At 43.0% G+C, this 20922-nt stretch overlaps 2 protein-coding genes across 2 annotated transcripts in view; both read left to right on the forward strand.

The window, feature by feature from the left end:
- The window catches only part of LOC144500377 (uncharacterized), a 417466-nt gene that overhangs the window by 250761 nt on the left and 145783 nt on the right, over positions 1–20922 (forward strand). The gene's annotated exons all lie outside the window — the stretch shown is intronic.
- The window catches only part of LOC144500365 (alpha-centractin), a 72988-nt gene continuing 55639 nt past the window's right edge, over positions 3574–20922 (forward strand). The window contains exon 1 of the mRNA XM_078223134.1: positions 3574–3696. Coding sequence (XP_078079260.1) covers positions 3586–3696 — 111 coding nt within the window. The 5' untranslated portion in view covers positions 3574–3585. The remainder of the gene's footprint in view (positions 3697–20922) is intronic.

Genomic DNA, 20922 nt, shown 5'->3' on the forward strand with positions numbered 1-20922 from the left:
GTCTGTCGAGTTTAATACATGTTTGCAAACTTTTGATATACTGACAGTTCAGGATTGAGCAGCAGAAACTCTCAAAGCAACGTTTTTTACCCAAATCAGGTCTGTGTAAATTTACAAAATACCTTAGAAGGCCAACAGATCCCCTGCTGACTTTTCAAACTGAGCTTGAACTATACTCCATATGGTGTCTAGCCACAGATGTGATACACCCAGATTCACCCAGATTTGAGCAATGCCAAAGCTCCACTATTACTGCATCCTGACTGTACAATTTCGTTCAGATTAATACCATATTCATGTGGCAGGACTTACTACATTACCATTTCCTTTGTTAATTGCCTTGAACTGAAACTGAGCAAAGGTTTTAAGTTGAAGTTTTATTGAGTTATTCAGTCATTACAACACAAAAGGAGGCCTTTCAGCCCATTGCATCGCTGTTGGCTCTCAGGCCCATTTGCAGCTTCTCTACGACTGTAGCCCTGCAAATTTATTTCCCTCAATTGCCCGACCAATTTTCTTTTGAAATCACTAATTGTCTCAGATTTAAACATATGTACTAAAGATAAACACAACTCCAGATGTACGCATATTGAAAATGTTACGTTTGCACACACGTTATGTTGTCACAAGTTTTGATCATACCTTAATTTAACATTAAAATTGCCTATGTAAACAGCTAGATTGGAAATTTGGTATGTAAACATTTGGAATGTATGTGTGACCTTTGAAAAGAAGTGGCACTGGGAAGTCTTTTACGTCTACCCAACTTTATCATTATGTTGCAGATAAAGTTATTTATTTTATTAACAGCAACACCAAAGACAATTTTCCAGTTGTTTAAAAAGTAGTTTGCAAATGTATGTCACTCTTGGTGATCACAACAGCTATTCTTTGTATTTCCCATAGATTAAACTTTTACCCAACTGCTTGATGTCAACTGTGAGTGAGTAAAAACGGGTGAGTGAGTAAAAATGGTCAAGATTGAGAACTGTAAGAAGTGAGATTTATGAGTGCAGGTAATGTATCAAACAGTGATCAAAAGCACCCTTAAGCGTATATCATACAACAAATACAGGACAGGAGGCAGCCATCTGGCCCATTGTGCCTGCACTAGCTCTTTGCAAGGGTTATTCAATCAGCCCATTTCCCCTTTCCCCCATTCAATCTTCAAGTTTTGATCCAATTACCTTTGAATATTGATTTGATTTGATTTATTGTCACATGTATTAACATACAGCGAAAAGTACTGTTTCTTGTGCGCTATACAAAGCATACTGTCCATAGAGAAGGAAACGAGAGAGTGCAGAATGTAGTGTTACAGTCATAATCAAGATGTAGAGAAAGATCAACTTAATGCAAGGTAAGTCCATTCAAAAGTCTGACAGCAGCAGGGAAGAAGCTGTTCTTGAGTCGGTTGGTACGTGGCCTCAGATTTTTGTATCTTTTTCCCGATGGAAGAAGGTGGAAGAGAGAATGTCCGGGGTGCGTGGGGTCCTTAATTATGCTGGCTGTTTTGCCGAGGCAGCGGGAAGTGTAGACAGAATCAATGGACGGGAGGCTGGTTTGCATGATGGATTGGGCTACATTCACGACCTTTTGTAGTTCCTTGAGCGAGAGACAAAACAGACTGCATTCACATTAAAAAATCTAAATTTAGCAGGTGTAGTCTATGGGCAGAGAGAGGTCTGCCAGCATAGGAGGGCATGGAAGCAAAGAGGAAGTGCAAAAAACGATTTGAGGAAGGTAACCGAATTGAAAGTGTAGCTAATCATGAAAAATGAAAACTTTTGACATTTTTTCATTAGAAGAGGTTGGGTTTTTTCATTGGAAAGGAGAAGATTTGATTGGGTCTTTAAAATTATGAATGGGTTGACCATGGTAGATGTGGAAAGAATGTTTCAACTTGTGGGAGAAAGCAAAACTGGGAGCCATAAATACTATATAGTTACTAATAAAGCCAAAGGGGAATCAGGAGAAATTTCTTTACTCAGAGATAGAACTCACCAGAGGAAGTGGTCCAGGATGTTCCCAAAAGGAAATTAGATGAGTACTTGAAAGAAAAGGGAATACAAAGATATGTTTAAAGGCTTGATGGATGAAAGAGGAAGAGGCTCAGATGGAATACAAGCACCAGTGCAGACTGGGCCAAATGGCTTGTCAGTGTGACATATACATCAGTTCAGTACTGATAGGGTGCTGCACTGTTGGAGGTGCCCTCTTTCAGACCAGACCATTAAATAGAGACTTTGTCTGCCTTCTCAGATGGCCATAAAAGACCCCATGATGCTATTTCAAAGAGGAACAGAGGAGTCCTGCCCAATATTCAGCCAGGATCAACCAAGATCATGAAAACGGATGATCTGGTCATTATCACACTGTTGTTTTCCAGAGCTCGCAATGCGAAATTTGTATACCGCATTCCCTACACCACAACAGCTTCAAACATAGAAAATAGAAGCATGGGGGAAGTCATTTGGCTCTTCGAGCCTGCTTTGCCATTCATTTTGTTCATGACGTGGAGATGCCAGCGTTGGACTGGGCTGGGCAATACAAAAACAGAAAATGCTGGAAAATCTCAGCAGGTCTGACAGCATCTGTGGAAAGCCGAGAGAGAATAGTATCCTAAATTCTCCTTCAGTGTACCCAACAGGCACCAGACTGTGGCGACTAGGGGATTTTCACAATAACTTCATTGCAGTGTTAATGTAAGCCTACTTGTGAGTAATAAATAAACTTTACCTTGCTCTTGGACTTGTAGGAAAGAAAGAACTTGAATTTCTATCGTGCTTGTGACACTAATAAATAAAACTTTAACTTATTTAAAGTTGAATTCAATAACTCAATGCAAGAAAGGGAGGCTGGCACACTGGTTAGCACTGTTGCCTCACACTACCACGGATGTGGGTTCGATTCCCAGCTTGGGCCACTGTCTGTGCGGAGTTTGCACGTTCTCCCCATATCTGCATGGGTTTCCTCCGGGTGCTCCAGCTTCCTCCCACAGTCCGAAAGATGTGCAGGTTAGGCTTCTTTTAGGGCAAACCAAATAAACCAACTCAAATTAACTCAGGGATAAAGTAAAAGGGGCAGCTCCCCAAAAGGAGGGGGAACAGCCCGAAAGGAACAGAAGTACAAAGGAAACTTAAAACATCAAATCATAATGTGATTATTGGGGTCTATAATGCACCCCAGCCCCTGCAGCCCAACGGGCGCGGAAGGCGTCAACTGCGCCCGTGGACACCGCATGCTCCCCCTCCAGGGACACGTGGCCGCGAACTTAGCCGCGGTAGAGGGGCAGACGGTCAGGATGGACGACCCTGTCGATCGCCCGCTGCCTGGACCTGTTAATGGCGAGTTTCGCCCATGTGCAGGTTAGGTGCATTGGCTATGCTAAATTCTCCCTCGGTGTACCCGAACAGATGCCGGAGTGTGGCTAACTAGGGGATTTTCACAGCAAATTCACTGCAGTGTTAATGTAAGCCTACTTGTGACTAATAAATAAAACATTAACTTCTTTAAAAATTCATCCAATAGCTGTATGCAAAAAGGGAGGTTCCCCTCATTGCTGCCTGGGACGTTGGTGATGTAATGGTCCGGGGCGGCGCATGCGCGATTGCCGGCGACGCTGGGCAAGGTTGCCGAGAGTCTGGGATGGAGTCGTACGATGTGATCGCCAACCAGCCGGTGGTTATCGACAACGTGAGTAACCGGCCGGCTCCTCTCGCTCTGATGAAGCCGCTTTACACAAGAAAGGGGGGTTTGAGAAAAAAAGACAAGTACGGCGTGGGCGACATTTATTCAGTCGGGGTAAAATACGGCTTCCGATTGCCGCTCGCTGCCATGGCAGCAGCCGCGCCCCAACTGCTATTCACTGAAGGCAATTAAAACTCGCCCTTTACCATCCCGCGCCCGCTTCTTATTTTAACGCCAGCGGCTTTGGCGGGATGTTAAATGCGGCCTCGGTTTTACCGAGCCTCACTTTAACCGCCGCCCCGTTAGCGGGAGGACTGAATAAAAGCCTGCGGCCTACCGACCCGGCCTGTCTTTATATGGCTCAGCCCGCCCCGCCACTGCTGATTGGCTTACTGTCAGCAGTGACGTCGCCGCGTCCGCCCGATTGGCTCAGGCCGCTGTCAATCAGACTAGGAGCGCACCGCTTCCGGTTCCGGAAGCTGCTCAGAAAGGGAGGATGATCAGTGAAAAAAAACATTCCCTCAAAACGCTCCTTTTGGCATTGAAGTACAGTTTAAGTTTATTTACAGAGCTAGTATCGGCATAATGGGCTGAGTGGCCTTCCTTGGTGAGCATAATTCCCTGAAAAGCCCTAAGCTTGCTATCTTAAGTTTAATAGTCACAAGTAGGTTTACATTCACACTGCAATGAAGTTACTGTGAAAATCCCCTAGTCGCTACACTCCGGCGCTTGTTCGGGTACACTGAGGGAGAATTTAACACAGCCAATCCACCTAACCAGCACGTCTTTCGGACTGTGGGAGGAAGCCAGAGCACCGGAAGAAACCCAAGCAGACATGGAGAGAACGTGCAGACTCCACACAGACAGTGACCCAAGCTGGGAGTTGAATCCGGGTCCGTGATGCTGTGAGGCAGTAGTGTTAGCCACCGTGCCCCAAGTAGAGGGGAATTTATAGGGAAAGAAACGCTTGCATTTGTGTAGCATCTTTCACGACCACAGAACAGCCCAGACTGCTTTACAGCCAATCGAGTACTTTTTTTTGAAATCCTACTGTAAATTGCTGTAATTTAGTTTATTTTGGGTGCTGTTATGATGCTGGCAGATACCTGTGACTTTAATCCCAGTGACTGACTGAAAGGGTCACAAAACCAAGATCTCAAGTTTTAATACTGTTACTGGAACTAAAAGCAACATTGACTAATGACTATTTAGTAGGCAATTTATACTTTAAACTAGAGAAAAGAGACTTTTAACCTGACTGACAATTTCACAGTAAGGAGTCTAACAACACCAGGTTAAAGTCCAACAGGTTTATTTGGTAGCAAACGCCACTAGCTTTCGGAGCTCCGAAGCTAGACTCCGAAAGCTAGTGGCGTTTGCTACCAAATAAACCTGTTGGACTTTAACCTGGTGTTGTTAGACTCCTTACTGTGTTTACCCCAGTCCAACACCAGCATCTCCACATCACGACAATTTCACACCAGGGTTATACTTTACTCTGGCTCTTATGTGGACAGTTCATTCTCCCGGAACCAGTCAAAACCTATTTGCTGCTCCCAATGGCTTGCTTCCTTTCACCTTTCCCAGCCGGGTAGCTTGGACAGACCTTCACAGGAAGAATTACCTCGGAGAGTCTTCCCTCTAGCTAAAGCTAGGCAAATCTTCCAACCTTGTTTAAATCCTCAAGAATTTGGTCTATTCAATCTGAGCATGAGCTTCCACCTGCCTTCTGTCTAAAGCACCCAGACTCGCACTCGGGTCCATAACCAACAGGATACTATATCCCTCGGGGAACCAAGTGTCAAGATGTGATTAGTCCAGAAGCCCCCAAAAAGGCACTATCATTGGGGAAGGTGACCTACTCCCCTGCCCCACATAATCTCCACCTGACCCAGATAAACACAGTTACTTCTGCCCTAACCTACTCAATTGAGCTAAACTAGGTTCAATGACACACTAGTGTAAGGGCTGACAGGCCAAGGATACTCCCATCACTCTTACACATTGAACAAAGCAAGCTACCCCTATCTCTAGGCACCCCAGAGGTGCCATTAACAAGATTCCACCTATTTTCCCTCGTTAAAGAAGCCCTAATACCTATATTTCATGAGCCAAGTAATCGGGTAACCACTGTCACTACCCACGCAGCCAATTAAATAATAGAAGACCAGCCTAAGAAAGGCAAGCTATCCAAGGATTAACCGACCACACCTGGGTGTCACCAGTACATATTTCTGCCTACTCCAACAATACCACAGGCATCAATGACAGGAAAAAAATCCCAGTCTTTTCCAAGAAACATGATTCTGTCTGTATCTTCATTGGAGACGAGCAAGGATTCCTTAATCCCAAAAATAACAAAAGGACAAAAGAAAACATGACATTATTAGTTCTGAGGGGGATTTTCCTCACCCCCAGTGAGGACTTATAAGGCCATACCAACCGCCTCTATACCAAACCACCTACCTGCCACCCTTTGTGGCGCTGCTCATCTATAAATAAAGTGAAGGGTGCCAAAACTATACTCCCTCAGTGTAGATGCAAAGATTACAGCACACAAAGAAAGGTAAATACCACAAAACCTTCATTTCATACAACCAACTCAACATGCTCCCCAATGGAAAGAAGAATATCTACAAACAAATCCCAAACGGGAATATCTCCGTATTGCAAACACTGAAACCCAAGAATTAGAATTTGACACAGGGCCAGAGGCAGGGTGAGTACCACACATCGAAACCAAGATGTAATGCAAACTTCCCCCTCCTTTTTGGGGAGCTGTCCCTTTTACTGTGTCCTGACTTGATCTGAGTTTGTTTATTTGGTTTGACCTAAAAGGAGGGCAATACACATTAAACTAAGGCCTCCCCCTTTCCACCATCTGAGCATGTGGACAAATACCATCAGGAAAAAAATTGACAATCTTTATTTCCACAATGTAACAGGATAACAGGCAATCAACACCTCTGTACTCACGTATACACCCTTGTCAGGATGAAAGACAATATCATGAGTAAAATCACAAGGGAACAAAGTTCAGGATTAATGATGAACAGCAGGATAATATAACCATCCACTGAGCTGATAAAGGCCAAAGCCATGAAAGGATCATCGATCAACAGCCAGGTTCCACCCAGAGTTTCACCAAAGCCTTTGCACCGCTGCCATGTCGTCCCCCCAAAGTCCCGATAAAGCGAAACCTAGGCCCCGGCAGGTGGCAGAGACCCCTCGTGTCCTGCCCATCTTGATGAACACTGAGAACAAGACAAGTGGTCAGAGTCTTAAACCGACCCCAGCCTCGAAGACTGGATACAATGTGCTCCATCCAATTCGAAATGCCCAGCCTTCAAATTGAGATTGTAAAAGCGAGGCAGCTAGTTCTCAGATACAGCCAGGAATTCATCCTTCGGGAAACAGGGCACATGGATACTCCTTCTCCGGCCCCATCTCCCTGAATCAACCAGGATGTTCGACATACCATGCAGCAGGAGTTTCAAGGAGCCCCCACCGACAAAACTGCCCTCTTGATTGACAGGATTCTTTTCTCCATTTCATCCATTCTCTTTAGATATCTCGCACTTCTTCAATGCGAGCACCAATAATCTTTGCTGGGGAGCTGAGACTGTTGTCCACACATTCATTCACAATGCAGCCATCATCTCGGTGCCTACGGCATTGCTGAAACTCAGGCCCTCTCACCAGCAAAAGTGCCACTGCAAACTGGGCCCCACACTGACTGTGTCTGACCGCCTCAATCAAATGAGGATTTTCTTGATTTAACTCCGCTCCCCATTGCCAAACTTTAGTCAGGATCTTCCAGGAACATAGCACAGATTATACACATCAGGATCAAATAATTATGGGTTGTGCATCAGGATTTAAAAAAACACATGAAAACACAGCTGCTCCTGCGCTTACATCGCGTGACCCCCAGGAAGTAGTTTTTAATGGTGGTGTACTTGTTCTATTCCTGCTGCCACAGGGCCTCTGCTGCTATAGCTTGGCATGGTGGTCTTAGCCATATAGGCTGGGAGACGAGCAGCAGGTGTATTGGTAAGGTCCATGTGTAGTGGCAGGCTTGATTTGATGCAGACCTTCTCCAGCAGTTTTCTTGTTGCAATCTCCCTCCTTATTGTAAGTTGGTGGGATGTTACTCAGGATTGGGAGCCATGGGAGTTGAATTGGTCAGAGGGTACCTGAGATGAAACACATTGTCGTGTTGAGCAGGGTATTTCATACTCATTGGAACTCAGAAGAATGAGGGGGGATCTTATAGAAACATATAAGATTATGAAGGGAATAGATGAGATAGAAGCAGGGAAGTTGTTTACATTGGCAAGTGAAACTCGAACTAGGGGGTAGGGCCTCAAAATAAGGAGGAGCAGATTTAGAACTGAGTTGAAGAGGAACTTCTTCACACAAAGGGTTGTGAATCTGTGGAATTCCCTGCCCAGTGAAGCAGTTAAGGCTACCTCATTGAATGTTTTTAAGGTAAGGATAGATACATTTTTGAACAGTAAAGGAATTAAGGGTTATAGTGAACGGGCGGGTAAGTGGAGCTGAGTCCACAAAAAGATCAGCCATGATCTTATTGAATGGCTGAGCAGGCTCGAGGGGCCAGATGACCTACTCCTGCTCCTGGTTCTTATTAGTTCTTATCTACAAGACTGGTATGTTGTACCATACTGGTGCACAGTATTCTGCAGTCAAGCAGATGATGGTAAGAGCTGAGGTCCTTAAGGTTGGAGCATCTGTACTCCATGAAGAGCAGTAAATTTGCTGATCTTTGCTGCTGTCTTGCTTAGATGTTTTTTGTATGTCAGAATTTGGTCATGGGTACCACCAAGATAAACGGGATGTTCACGATTCAGTCTCTTGCCATTCAAGGCGATGTTGAGTTCCCTCTTGGCACTGGCATTGTGGAAGTGGAATATACTTGAGACTGTTTTTGTTGCTGCTGGGTTGAAGGCACTATGTCCCACAGTAGTTGTGATGTGGAGATGCCGGCGTTGGACTGGGGTAAACACAGTAAGAAGTTTAACAACACCAGGTTAAAGTCCAACAGGTTTATTTGGTAGCAAAAGCCACACAGACCACGATTCCAGCTATGGAAACTCTTTGAATTCATATAATTCATTCTCTCTCTCTATATTTGTTTACCCAACAATCATAAGATCAGATAGTCTGAGACTAGGTGACAAAGTGGTTAGTGCTGCTCCCTCACAGCGCCAGAGACCAGGGTTCTGTGTGGGTACCACTGTGTGGTCTGTGTGGCTTTTGCTACCAAATGAACCTGTTGGACTTTAACCTGGTGTTGTTAAACTTCTTACTGTGCCCACAATAGTTGGCCAGCTTTGCAGCATCATTGTTTAGTGTTGCCTGTAGTTTAGCCTGAGAGGCATGGCAGATATCGTCAGCATAGATGAACATCTGACACATTGTTGGAGGCAGATCATTGATTTAGAGATTGAAAAGAGTTGGAGCTAGAAAAGATCACTGGGGAAGCCCGATGGACTATTTACTCCAGGCGCTTGTCTCATCTCCCATGTGCACCCTGAACCGTCTATCTCGGGAGTAATAGTTTGATGGCATGAATAACCTACGGGAGGACTCTTGAGATTTTGACAAGGACACCAGTGTTTCTAAATCGTGTAGTATGCTGCAGTGAGATCAAGAAAGACAGCATCTGTTCTGACCTGAGTTTCAAAGCCATTTTCAATGAAGGTGGTTGGGTTAAGGACCTGGTCCCATATGCTTCACCCTCGCTGAAAGCCAGCCTGTTCAGCTTTCAACATTTTCTCCACCTCTGGCTCTATCCGCTGTACTAAAATGTCACCATTCTGTTTCCCTCCTCTGTTTCATTTTTTAAAAGTCTGTACAGTAAGTTCTCAGGCATTTGATTAGTTCTGTTTTATGTAGATCATATAGTAAAGGCACAGTGGTTAGCACTGCTGCCTTACAGCGTCAGGGACCTGGGTTCGATTCACTGTCTGAGTGGAGCTTGCATGTTCCCCCCGTGTCTGCGTGGGTTTCCTCCGGGTGCTCCGGTTTCCTCCCGCAATCTGAAAAACGTGCTGGTTAGGTGGCGACTAGGGGATTTTCACAGTAACTTCACTGCGGTGTTAACGTAAGCCTTACTTGTGACTAATAAATAAACTTAAAGGTTGATCTTACAGTTCAGATTGAACAACAAATCATTATGGAATCGACTGTTTGTAGTTGCACCACACTACCCCGGGGAATGGGATTGTAATATAAAGGTAAAAGCAAATTATTGCAGATGCTGGAATCTGAAACAAAATGCTGGAAAATCTCAGCAGGTCCGACAGCATCTGTGGGGAGAGAATAAGAGCTAACGTTTCGAGTCTGGATGACTCCTCATCAGGGTTAGATTGTAGTTTGGGAGGAGCATGCAGTGCTGGTTTTGCATCCCACCCATAGTAAATTGCTGACTTTTGTGGCTCATAAAGAATGTTGGTTTGATTGATCTAATTATTTTTTTGAAATTGCACAGTATACTTTAATTGGTAGTGGATCATAATATCAGAATTACCTGGTGTAATGCAAACTAGATGGAACAGTTCTTTGAAATAATGCCTTGTTTTATCACCCAGAAATATCAGCATTAACACTCCCAGGTCAGATTTACCACTCCCCAACAATGTCGTTTACCCAGATTTCGGAAGACTATGTTGCCCCAGCGTCAGTTTTTTTCCCACACCATCCCGTGCCTATAGGTCTCTAAATGGGTTTGATTATTTATTGATGGATCATTCACAGCTTTGTGCTGTAGGTGCAGGCCTACTAAGAACTGCAGTGAGGCTCAAATACATTTGCAAAGAACCCATGTGGCCTTTGAGCTGAGCAACAGTCACCCAGTACAGCGTCAGGGACCCGGGTTCGATTCCCTCTAAATTCATTGACACTAGATAACATAAACATAACTCTAAGACACAATCTCAGGGTTAAATTCACAAACTTACAAAGATTCACAAAAATCCTCATTGCCACTTCTACCAAAATGTTAAAATCAAATTAATCACATAGAAAATTAGAGTGTGTGTGATAATAAAGCTTAAGTTTTGAGTTTATTTATTAGTGTCACAAGTTGGCTTACATTAATGTGCAGACTCCGCACAGACAGTGACCCAAGCTGGGAATTGAACCCAGGCCCTGGCGCTGTGAGGCAGCAGCGCTGACCACTGTGCCCCCATGCTACCGTGCTGCTCTTTCTGACAAAGGAGTTCAAATGTCACCCTCAAGTTGTTTCAATCACAAATTTGTTTTGGAGTGGAGTCACCATTATTAGATATGAAAATGTGGCAGCCAGTCTGTGATCAGCAAAGTCTCTCAAACAGCAAATGAGATAGATGTTTATGTGATCTGTTTTTGGTGCTGTTTGTTGATGGAGAATTGTTGGCTAACACCAGGGGATCACCTTGTTTCACTTTGGGAACTTATGCGTGCATTTTAACCGTAGAAAGGGCTTCGGTTTAATGTCTCAATCAAAGGACAATACCTCCAATTATGCTGCGGTGTGCTAAAGTGCAACCTACATTATATACTGAAATTCTGGAGTGAACAGATGGGAATGCTTCAACCCATGATCTTCTGACTTGCACCAAAGCTGCCAATCATGGCTTGGAGGTAGTCTTCTTAATTCTAAGACAGAAGATTGTGGTTTCAAGCTCCACACCAGGACCTGAGCACCTAATCTAGGCTGACAGCTCAGTGCAATACTGAAGTAATGTTACACTGTTTCTCAGTTGAACCGAGGCACATTGGCCCTATTGAGTGAATGAGAAGAATCCCACGGTACTATTTGAAGAAGAACAAGGAATTTTCCTGTGTCTTTGGCCAATATTTCTCCCTCAACCATATTCACTAAAACAGATTTATCTGGTCATTATATTCATTAGTCTCATGGTGTTTACATGATTTGACTGGTACTTTTTCCTACAGTATAGTGGTGACTACACTTTAAAAAGCTACTTCATTGGCTATGAACCAGTGCCATGAAAGGTGCTCTTTAAATCTTTTCCTTCCACAGGGCTGCACTCACTGAGAAAATATACAGCCAGTTGTGATATTGAGTCACTCTTGAGAAATTGTCAGTTTTGAACCCTAGGGGTTAATCTTTAGGTCCTATTGGTGGCGAGCCTGGAGGCTGGTGGCATGGAAACGTATTGCACCAGCTAGTGTGCTGGTGGCCAGCTGGCTGATTTGCTGACTCCATGCCATCCCCGGGCAGTTTCCTGGAGGCAGGATGGGTGGGTGGCTGGGCTACCTACCTGCAAGTGATGAGTGGCCAATTAGGAGCCCTGCAAGACTTATTAAGGCCTGTTGACTGAGGGTTACTGGGATTTTCCAGGTCGACTTGAAGCCCTCTGAGACGTTAGGGGTGAGGTCAGCTGCCTGGTGACCTCCTGCCAACAGACCAAGGGGGCCAATGCTCCAGGCATGCTTTGTGTCCCCCTGCCAGCCTGGCTTCAGCTGCAGGCCACCTTGTGGAAGGGTTTCCTTCACATTAGTGGCAGAACCGGAAGATCCCACCGGTGGGAAGGGCTGGAAGATTCCAGCTGAAGTTTAAAAGGAATGAAACCGGGCAGACCACCATACATCCACCTAGGCACTGGAAATGAGAACAGCAAACCGAGCCCTATTGTTCCCCCTCACTGACATCTGCAACTTGTGCCAAAATTGGGAGAGCTGTCCCCCTGACTAATCAAGCAACTGCCTAGCATAATCATACTCATGGAATCATACCTTACAGACAATGCCCCAGACACTACCATCACCATCCTTTAGTATGTCCTTTCCCACCGGTAGAACAGACCCACCAGAGGTAGCGGCGGCACTGTGATATGCAGTTAGGAAGGAATTGGCCTTGGAGTCCTCAACATTGACTGCAGATCCCAATGACATGCACACACACACACACGCGCGTGCGTGCGCACACATGCTGAACACCAATTGAAAGAAACACTGAGGTGGCAAAGATTCAGAACGTATTCTGGGTGGTAGACCTAAATATCCAACACCATGAGTAGCTTATGTAGTAGCACTACTTTTTTTAAAAGGTTATTGATTAGTCACAAGTCGGCTTACATTAACACTGCAATGAAGTTACTGCGAAAAACCCCTAGTCGTCACACTCTGGTGCCTGTTCGGCTACACAGAGGGAGAATTTAGCTTGGCCAATGCACCTAACCAGCACGTCTTTTGGTCTGTGGGAGGAAACCGGAGCATCCGGAGGAAACAAGTGCAGATTCCACGAGATACTGCAAAGGCTATTGGCTCTGACAATATTCCAGCAATGGTACTGAAGACTTGTGCTCCAGAATTAGCCGTACAGCTGTATTCCTTGCATCTACCTGGCGATGTGAAAAATTGCCCAGATGTGTCCTCTCCACAAAAAGCAGGTTAAATCCAACCAGGCCAGTTGCTGCCCATCAGTTATCTGTTGATCATCAGCGAAGCGATCAAAGATCTCGTTGATAGTGCTATCAAGTAGCACTTACTGATGAACAGTGCCGCAGTGTGTACAAGATGCACATTAGCAACTCACCAAGGCTCCTTCAACAACACTTTCCAAACCTGCATCTCCAGTCATCAAGAAGGACAAGGGTAGTAAATGCATGGGAACACCACCATCTGCAAGTTCTCTCCAAGCAAGTTCTCTCCAGTAGAGATAGGCGAGGTGATGAATGAATACTTTTCTTCAGTGTTCACCAAGGAGAGGGGCCATGTTTTTGAGGAAGAGAAGGTGTTACAGGCTAATAGGCTGGAGGAAATAGATGTTCGGAGGGAGGATGTATTGGCAGTTTTGAATAAACTGAAGGTCGATAAGTCCCCTGGGCCTGATGAAATGTATCCTAGGATTCTTTGGGAGGCGAGGGATGAGATTGCAGAGCCTTTGGCTTTGATCTTTGGGTCCTCGCTGTCCACGGGGATGGTGCCAGAGGACTGGAGAGTGGCAAATGTTGTTCCTCTGTTTAAGAAAGGGAATAGAAATGACCCTGGTAATTATAGACCGGTTAGTCTGACTTCGGTGGTTGGTAAATTGATGGAAAAGGTCCTTAGGGATGGGATTTACGACCATTTAGAAAGATGCGGATTAATCCGGGATAGTCAGCACAGATTTGTGAAGGGCAAATCGTGCCTCACAAATTTGATAGAATTTTTTGAGGAGGTAACTAGGTGTGTTGATGAAGGTAGGGCGGTTGATGTCATATACATGGATTTTAGTAAGGCGTTTGATAAGGTCCCCCATGGTCGGCTTATGATGAAAGTGAGGAGGTGTGGGATAGAGGGAAAGTTGGCCGATTGGATAGGTAACTGGCTATCTGATCGAAGACAGAGGGTGGTGGTGGATGGAAAATTTTCGGACTGGAGGCAGGTTGCTAGCGGAGTGCCGCAGGGATCGGTGCTTGGTCCTCTGCTCTTTGTGATTTTTATTAATGACTTAGAGGAGGGGGCTGAAGGGTGGATCAGTAAATTTGCTGATGACACCAAGATTGGTGGAGTAGTGGATGAGGTGGAGGGGTGTTGTAGGCTGCAAAGAGACATAGATAGGATGCAAAGCTGGGCTGAAAAATGGCAAATGGAGTTTAACCCTGATAAATGTGAGGTGATTCATTTTGGTAGGACAAATTTAAATGTGGATTACAGGGTCAAAGGTAGGGTTCTGAAGACTGTGGAGGAACAGAGAGATCTTGGGGTCCATATCCACAGATCTCTAAAGGTTGCCACTCAAGTGGATAGAGCTGTGAAGAAGGCATATAGTGTGTTAGCTTTTATTAACAGGGGGTTGGAGTTTAAGAGCCGTGGGGTTATGCTGCAACTGTACAGGACCTTGGTGAGACCGCATTTGGAATATTGTGTGCAGTTCTGGTCACCTCACTATAAGAAGGATGTGGAAACGCTGGAAAGAGTGCAGAGGAGATTTACCAGGATGCTGCCTGGTTTGGAGTGTCGGTCTTATGAGGAAAGGTTGAGGGAGCTGGGGCTGTTCTCTCTGGAGCGGAGGAGATTGAGGGGAGACTTAATAGAGGTTTATAAAATGATGAAGGGGATAGATCGAGTGAACGTTCAAAGACTATTTCCTCGGGTGGATGGAGCTATTACAAGGGGGCATAACTATAGGGTTCATGGTGGGAGATATAGGAAGGATATCAGGTAGGTTCTTCACGCAGAGAGTGGTTGGGGTGTGGAATGGACTGCCTGCAGTGATAGTGGAGTCAGACACTTTAGGAACATTTAAGCGGTTATTGGATAGGCACATGGAGCACACCAGGATGGTAGGGAGTGGGATAGCTTGATCTTGGTTTCAGATGAAGGTCGGCACAACATCGTGGGCCGAAGGGCCTGTTCTGTGCTGTACTGTTCTATGTTCTATGTAAGCCACACAGCATCCTGGCTTGGAACTATATCACAGTTTCTTCACTGTGGCTGGGTGTCAGCATGGACAGCAGAGGTTCAAGAAGGTGATTCACCGCCACTTCTCAAGGGCAGTTAGGGATGGGCAATTAATGCTGGCGTAGCCAGCGATGCCCATATTCTGTGACTGAATGAAAAAGGGTAACTGCTTCACAGTGCACACTCTTCTGATCCCCTTTTAATCCTGATGTCAGAGTCCTGAAATCTAGGGGAAAATCCTCCTGAGTTTGTGCTGTGTTTTCTGATCAGAGCCATTGAGCAGTCGTGGTGTGTAAATTGTTCATAACACCCTTTAATGCTGGGAGCAAAAACTGCTACTGCCTTTTCTGATTGTTATTTGCTGGTGCTTTCTGGATAATTAATGTATCGGCATTGTGTAAAGATAACATCAGTTTGGCTTTGACGTCCCTATGTCCTATAACACCCTGACATTCCCTGTAATGTCTTGCTGTGAACAATGGCTGTTTGATTAAAATAACTGAGGCCTCTGGCAGGTTTGGAATAAATGCCACATCATGAATCAGCACCTTCAGGAGAGGAAAGCTAGTGGGAGAAATAAATAAGAGATTCAAGCCACATTAATGAAATCCCAAAATGAGATTACAGCTTTGAAATCACTCCTATGTGTTTGGGTTTTTAAATTAATATTATCTATATTGTTGGGATAATTCAATTCTGTCCTCTCATTTCTTACTCCTTATTGCAGTGGTCAACATTGACCAAGATTTTACTGGGCAGCTAGCTGATTGCAAAGAAATATTTAAAATAAAATGTTATGTCTATACTCTATGTTGTTGCTGCCAAGACTGCCAATTTTATTTTCTTACATATTTCTGTTTGTCACATCCTAAATTTTTTCTCTCAACTACTTTTTTGAAAAAGAAATTCCTAATTATACTGCAATAAAATAAATTCTTTAAGATATAATGGCCATCTCAGTGCCCACTGAGGCTCAGATTCACAAAAAAAGATGTTTAAATCTTGGTTTTGAAATAAGACAGTGCCATGAAATTAAATCTTTGATTTTGTCTCCTCAGACAGGGAATACAAATTAAAGAGCTAATGTTGAAATAGTACAGGACCTTAGTTTGATTGTGGTTGGAATATAGAATCCCTACTTTGGTGGTTTATAAGGTCCTCCCACCTGCACAATCTACCCCAAGGTGGCCAGTACCCTGTTCCAGGAACTGCAGCCAACTGAGGATGATGAGCAAAATGCCATTGGGAGTGCCAGAGGCTCTGTGTGGCCACTGCCACTGTGGATAGGGTTAGTTTAGTTTAGTTTATTTATTAGTGTCACAAGTAGGCTAATTGTAACACTGCAGTTAAGTTACTATGAAAACCCCCTGTCGCCACACTCCGGCGCCTGTTCAGATACGCTGAGGGAGGTGCACCCAACCAGTACGTCTTTCGGACTGTGGAAAAAAAACCTGACAATCACATTTTAATTTGATGTTTTTAAGTTTCCTTTGTACTTTGATTTCTGTTCAGGCTGTTCCCCCTCCTTTTGGGGAGCTGCCCTTTTTACTTTGTCCTGACTTAATCTGAGTTTGTTTATTTGGTTTGACCTAAAAAGAGGGCAACAGTGCTAACCACTGTGCCGCCCCCAATACTGAGTATGCCTTAAGGTGTTTTAAATGCTTCACAAGCTGTAGCCACATCATCTCTCTGGCACTCATGGCTCTGAGGTGGTGGCCTGCTGACAGGAAGCCACCTCCAGGCACCTGCTGGCTTCAGCTTCAGTGGGTGGAAAGCATCCGCATTCAGTTTTTGAAATGCACAGATCAGGTCTTCTGTTTGCACATTCCTGCCTCTTGCCAGAGCCAGGGTGTGACTGGCAACAGTTACCTGCTCAGCAATGGTGGGTAACTAATTATCAGTAATTAAATCCCTCCAAAGCTGCTTCATATGACTCCATTCTAAGATCTCGGAAGAGTTAGTTGTGAAAAGAGGCTTCAAATGTTTTGACTTCTTCACCAGTTTTCAGGATTTTACTTAGAATTACAGTTACAAATAAGTTACAACAAAGGAACAGTCCATTTGGCCTGTTACATATTCGGCCTGATATTAAATTCCTTTTTCTATTTTTGATATGTAAAAGTAAAGGAAATAGTGATTGATTGTTTCCACGAATTGGCTAGATCGGAATGATAGGATCCAAATTGAAAATAATTGTAAGTGGAGATTCTTTACATACACATTGTATGTTCCACATGATTATTGACATAAAGTCCACACATTCTCTTAAAAAGCAATTAGATGCAGTAGCTGCTTCCAAAAGAGGAACTGCAAACAACAGGGAATGAGAAGTCAAGTAGGATTAGACTGGATAGTTCATGGGGAAAAAGTTACTGGCACATATTTGATAGGTTAAATGTTCCTTCATTATGTTGCGCCTTCATTATGTCCTATAAGATTCTGTAATTAACCAATGAATAATTAACACTATATGAAATATAGAATCAGAGAACTCCCACAGTACTGAAGGAGGCCATTCGGCCCATTGAGCCTGTACCGACCATAATCCCATAATTCCACACATTTACTCTGCTAATCCCCCTGACACGAGGGTCAATTTAACATGGCCAATCCACCTAACCCGCACATCTTTGGACTGTTTACTCTTGCAGTTCTTTAAGAACACAGAAATTCCACACGCTTGTGTTAACTGAAGATGTGTTGATATTTGCACTGTTGAATTTAAAGCCACTATGAAGTTTGAAATGAATCAATTAGGTGTTTCTGGAATAAAATAGCGCAGTGATTATATGCACAAATCTAAACCTCCATTTATTGCATGCTAATGTATAGACATTGGGGCTTGTGCTTAGACTGAATTTAACGAATATATCTCTTCTCCAGTCCATTGTGTTGTCTTACTGGGTCTTAATCTCTTTTTATTTAAATTTTTGTTTTGTAGTGCAACCTGTTTCCCCGCTGCCCCGCCCTACCCTATATTTCAATTTAAGCTTCGGTGCTAGTCACCATCCTAACCTCTAACTCAACGCTGACTTCCTCCTCAACCTGTGAACGTTAGTATGGGAGACTTGCTAGTAATTTGTAAATGAATTTAAAAATATCCATGGATCGCCACAAATGCTTCCCTCACCAGAAAAAGTCTTAAATACTTGTATTGTGAAAATATTGTGCTATACAGATAGCTTCTTTGTGTGGCTCTAATGAGAACTTGAAGGAATTCTTTGAAAAAAATTACCATTACAGTTTCAATTGCAGAGAGATTAGTGTGTTGTTACAAGGTTTATTCAGCACATTGGTACCATTACACCATAGGAAAAATCATGCTTAAGCCAAGAGGTTTTAATGTTGGGCCAATGCATCTCTTGTTCAATATTCTTAATTCATCCAGCTTTTGCTTTCATCAAAGCTCTGCCAGTATTTTACCCCAGTGTTATATCTAACTCAGAATACTCTCAACCCTAGTTTGAAAGAAGAAGTATAACTGTGCTGTTGGGTATATTTCACGGTTTCAGTGGATGTGTTATAAACATTTTACACTTTTATACATTTCCGAAATTCTAGTGGAAAAAGTTACTGAGTGAGAACTTCATGCTTGATTGAAATCTAGAAGCAGATATCCACTCCATCTGACGAAGGAGCAGGGCTCCGAAAGCTAATGGCATTTGCTACCAAATAAACCTGTTGGACTTTAACCTGGTGTTGTTAAAACTCTTACTGTGTTTACCCCAGTCCAACGCTGGCATCTCCACATCATGATTGAAATCTTACAGTCTTTGTTATAGAGCATTGGTTCTCAAACTTTTTTGTTCATAGACTACTTATGTGGAACAAAAGATTGCAAGGATCACCAATTGCTCCTGCCCTGCTTTTCTTTGTCCCTGCAAAAAAAAAAACTCATCAGAAGGGAGGGAATAGAGGGATATGGACCAAGTAATGGCAGAAGGTTTTTTTTAGGGCATCACGATCAGCACAGGTTTGGAGGGCCTGTTCCTGTGTTGTACTTTTCTTTGTTCTTTTACTATAATGGAAAATTATGAAAACTATAAATACTTTGCTTCTTTTTTGCTACTATTATAAATGTATGCATTTAAAAAAATAAAAGATAATGTTTATTAATTCATGCCAGAAACACAAATTATATGTACTTTCCTATTCTAAACATTAATACTACACGAGAACATGTTTATTTGAAACATTCTGATATGTGTTATAAAATCATCATGATAATTTTCATCTGAGAAGCTAGTACTTATCTTCCATCCATATTAATCAAACAAAATCAACAGTCACATAAATCCTGCTTATAAAACATAATTGTTGTTGCTTGCTCTTCTGTTGATTTGTGCCACACACGCAGGAGTGGTCCGGTTGCGTGATATCACGCAAGTGATAGGGATGAGGCTTTTAGCCTATTCTCTTGTATGGCCGCAGCTGTGGCGTTGTGTGTCAGTGACTTGAATTTTGGACCAGCCTACTTGTGGACCACGCTTTTGAAGATGTCAATATCATGAACATTTTCATAGATTACTCCTTTTTTTTTGTTAACGAATGTGGAAATTACATAAATTTTAAAATAATTATAATTAAGGTGACTCCTTTGTGTTGAATTTGTACTGGTAAATGTTGGAACATGCATTATTTTCATCCCCCACAAATACAAAAAAAGAATCCCACGTTGGTTAACTCCTGCTCTCTGCCAGAGTATCTAGGGAACAGGCAGTTCCTTGGAGTGACTCAGAGTTTGTGCAGCCGGCTGTGCTCTAAACCGGGAGCCTTACTAGCAGACTATCACCATCTGCTTCTTTTGATTAATTTGTCACTAGAGAATCTAAACAATCAAGGGAAGAAGTAACTAGTAGTTACTGGTTTTGAATCATTTCAAAATGAAAGGCAAAAAATAAAACATTAATGTCAATATCTGGTGGACTGCAGGTATAAAACCACCCTGAATGAACAAAGTACAAACAATATCCTTTACTACAAAAGGCGAAGTATTTACTACTTGATACATGGTATCTGAATCCCAAATTGTATCTTAGCTTTGAATTTCCCTGTGCTTGACTAAGAACAGCATACCAGCAACTATTATGAGCAAGTCAAGGTTCATATGTGAACTTTGACAGTATTTTCTACTTTTTTATCTATTCATACATGACACGAATGATATACCTGAATGTTTGGCATATCTCTGTCCAATTTGTAATTTATTTTGGAGGAATTTGCATAAGATGATAAAGATGTGGAATTCTCTGCTCCAAATGATCGTTGAGAATTGAAGACAATTTTAGAAGTATGCTGCATAATACATATTCATTATCTTTAAGGGTTCTGATCAGCTCAACTGAATATTTGAGAAGCATTTTTTTAAAGAAGTACTTTACAATAGAAAACATCCTCCATCAGTTGATATCAGTCATTTGAAAAGAAAACAACAATCAGATTACTTTTTAAGTCAAAGCTGCTGTCATTTGGCTAATGTACCAATGTGATTGAGGAAAGATTGTACTAAAGTCATTGCATTTTAATGTCATGAGATCCACTGTTTGGAGTTGAATTTCCTCGAGGCTTTGTTCTCTATTTTTAGTGCACTGGTTAACACATTTGTGTTAAACCCTTGTTTAGGCTATTTTAGTGCCGATGTTAACCTGTGCTAATTAATGTGCTTAAAATAGTACAGAAAGTAAATTAAACTATACAATGTGCTACTCTCATCAAATTAAATCATCATAACCACTGCCAGCAATCGTACCACCATTGGTACTTCCTCACAATGATCAAGCTCAAAATGTTCTCCGCAATGGTTTATTATGGAAT

Source organism: Mustelus asterias, chromosome 11 (assembly GCF_964213995.1).
Source record: "Mustelus asterias chromosome 11, sMusAst1.hap1.1, whole genome shotgun sequence".
NCBI classification, from domain to species: Eukaryota; Metazoa; Chordata; class Chondrichthyes; order Carcharhiniformes; family Triakidae; genus Mustelus; species Mustelus asterias.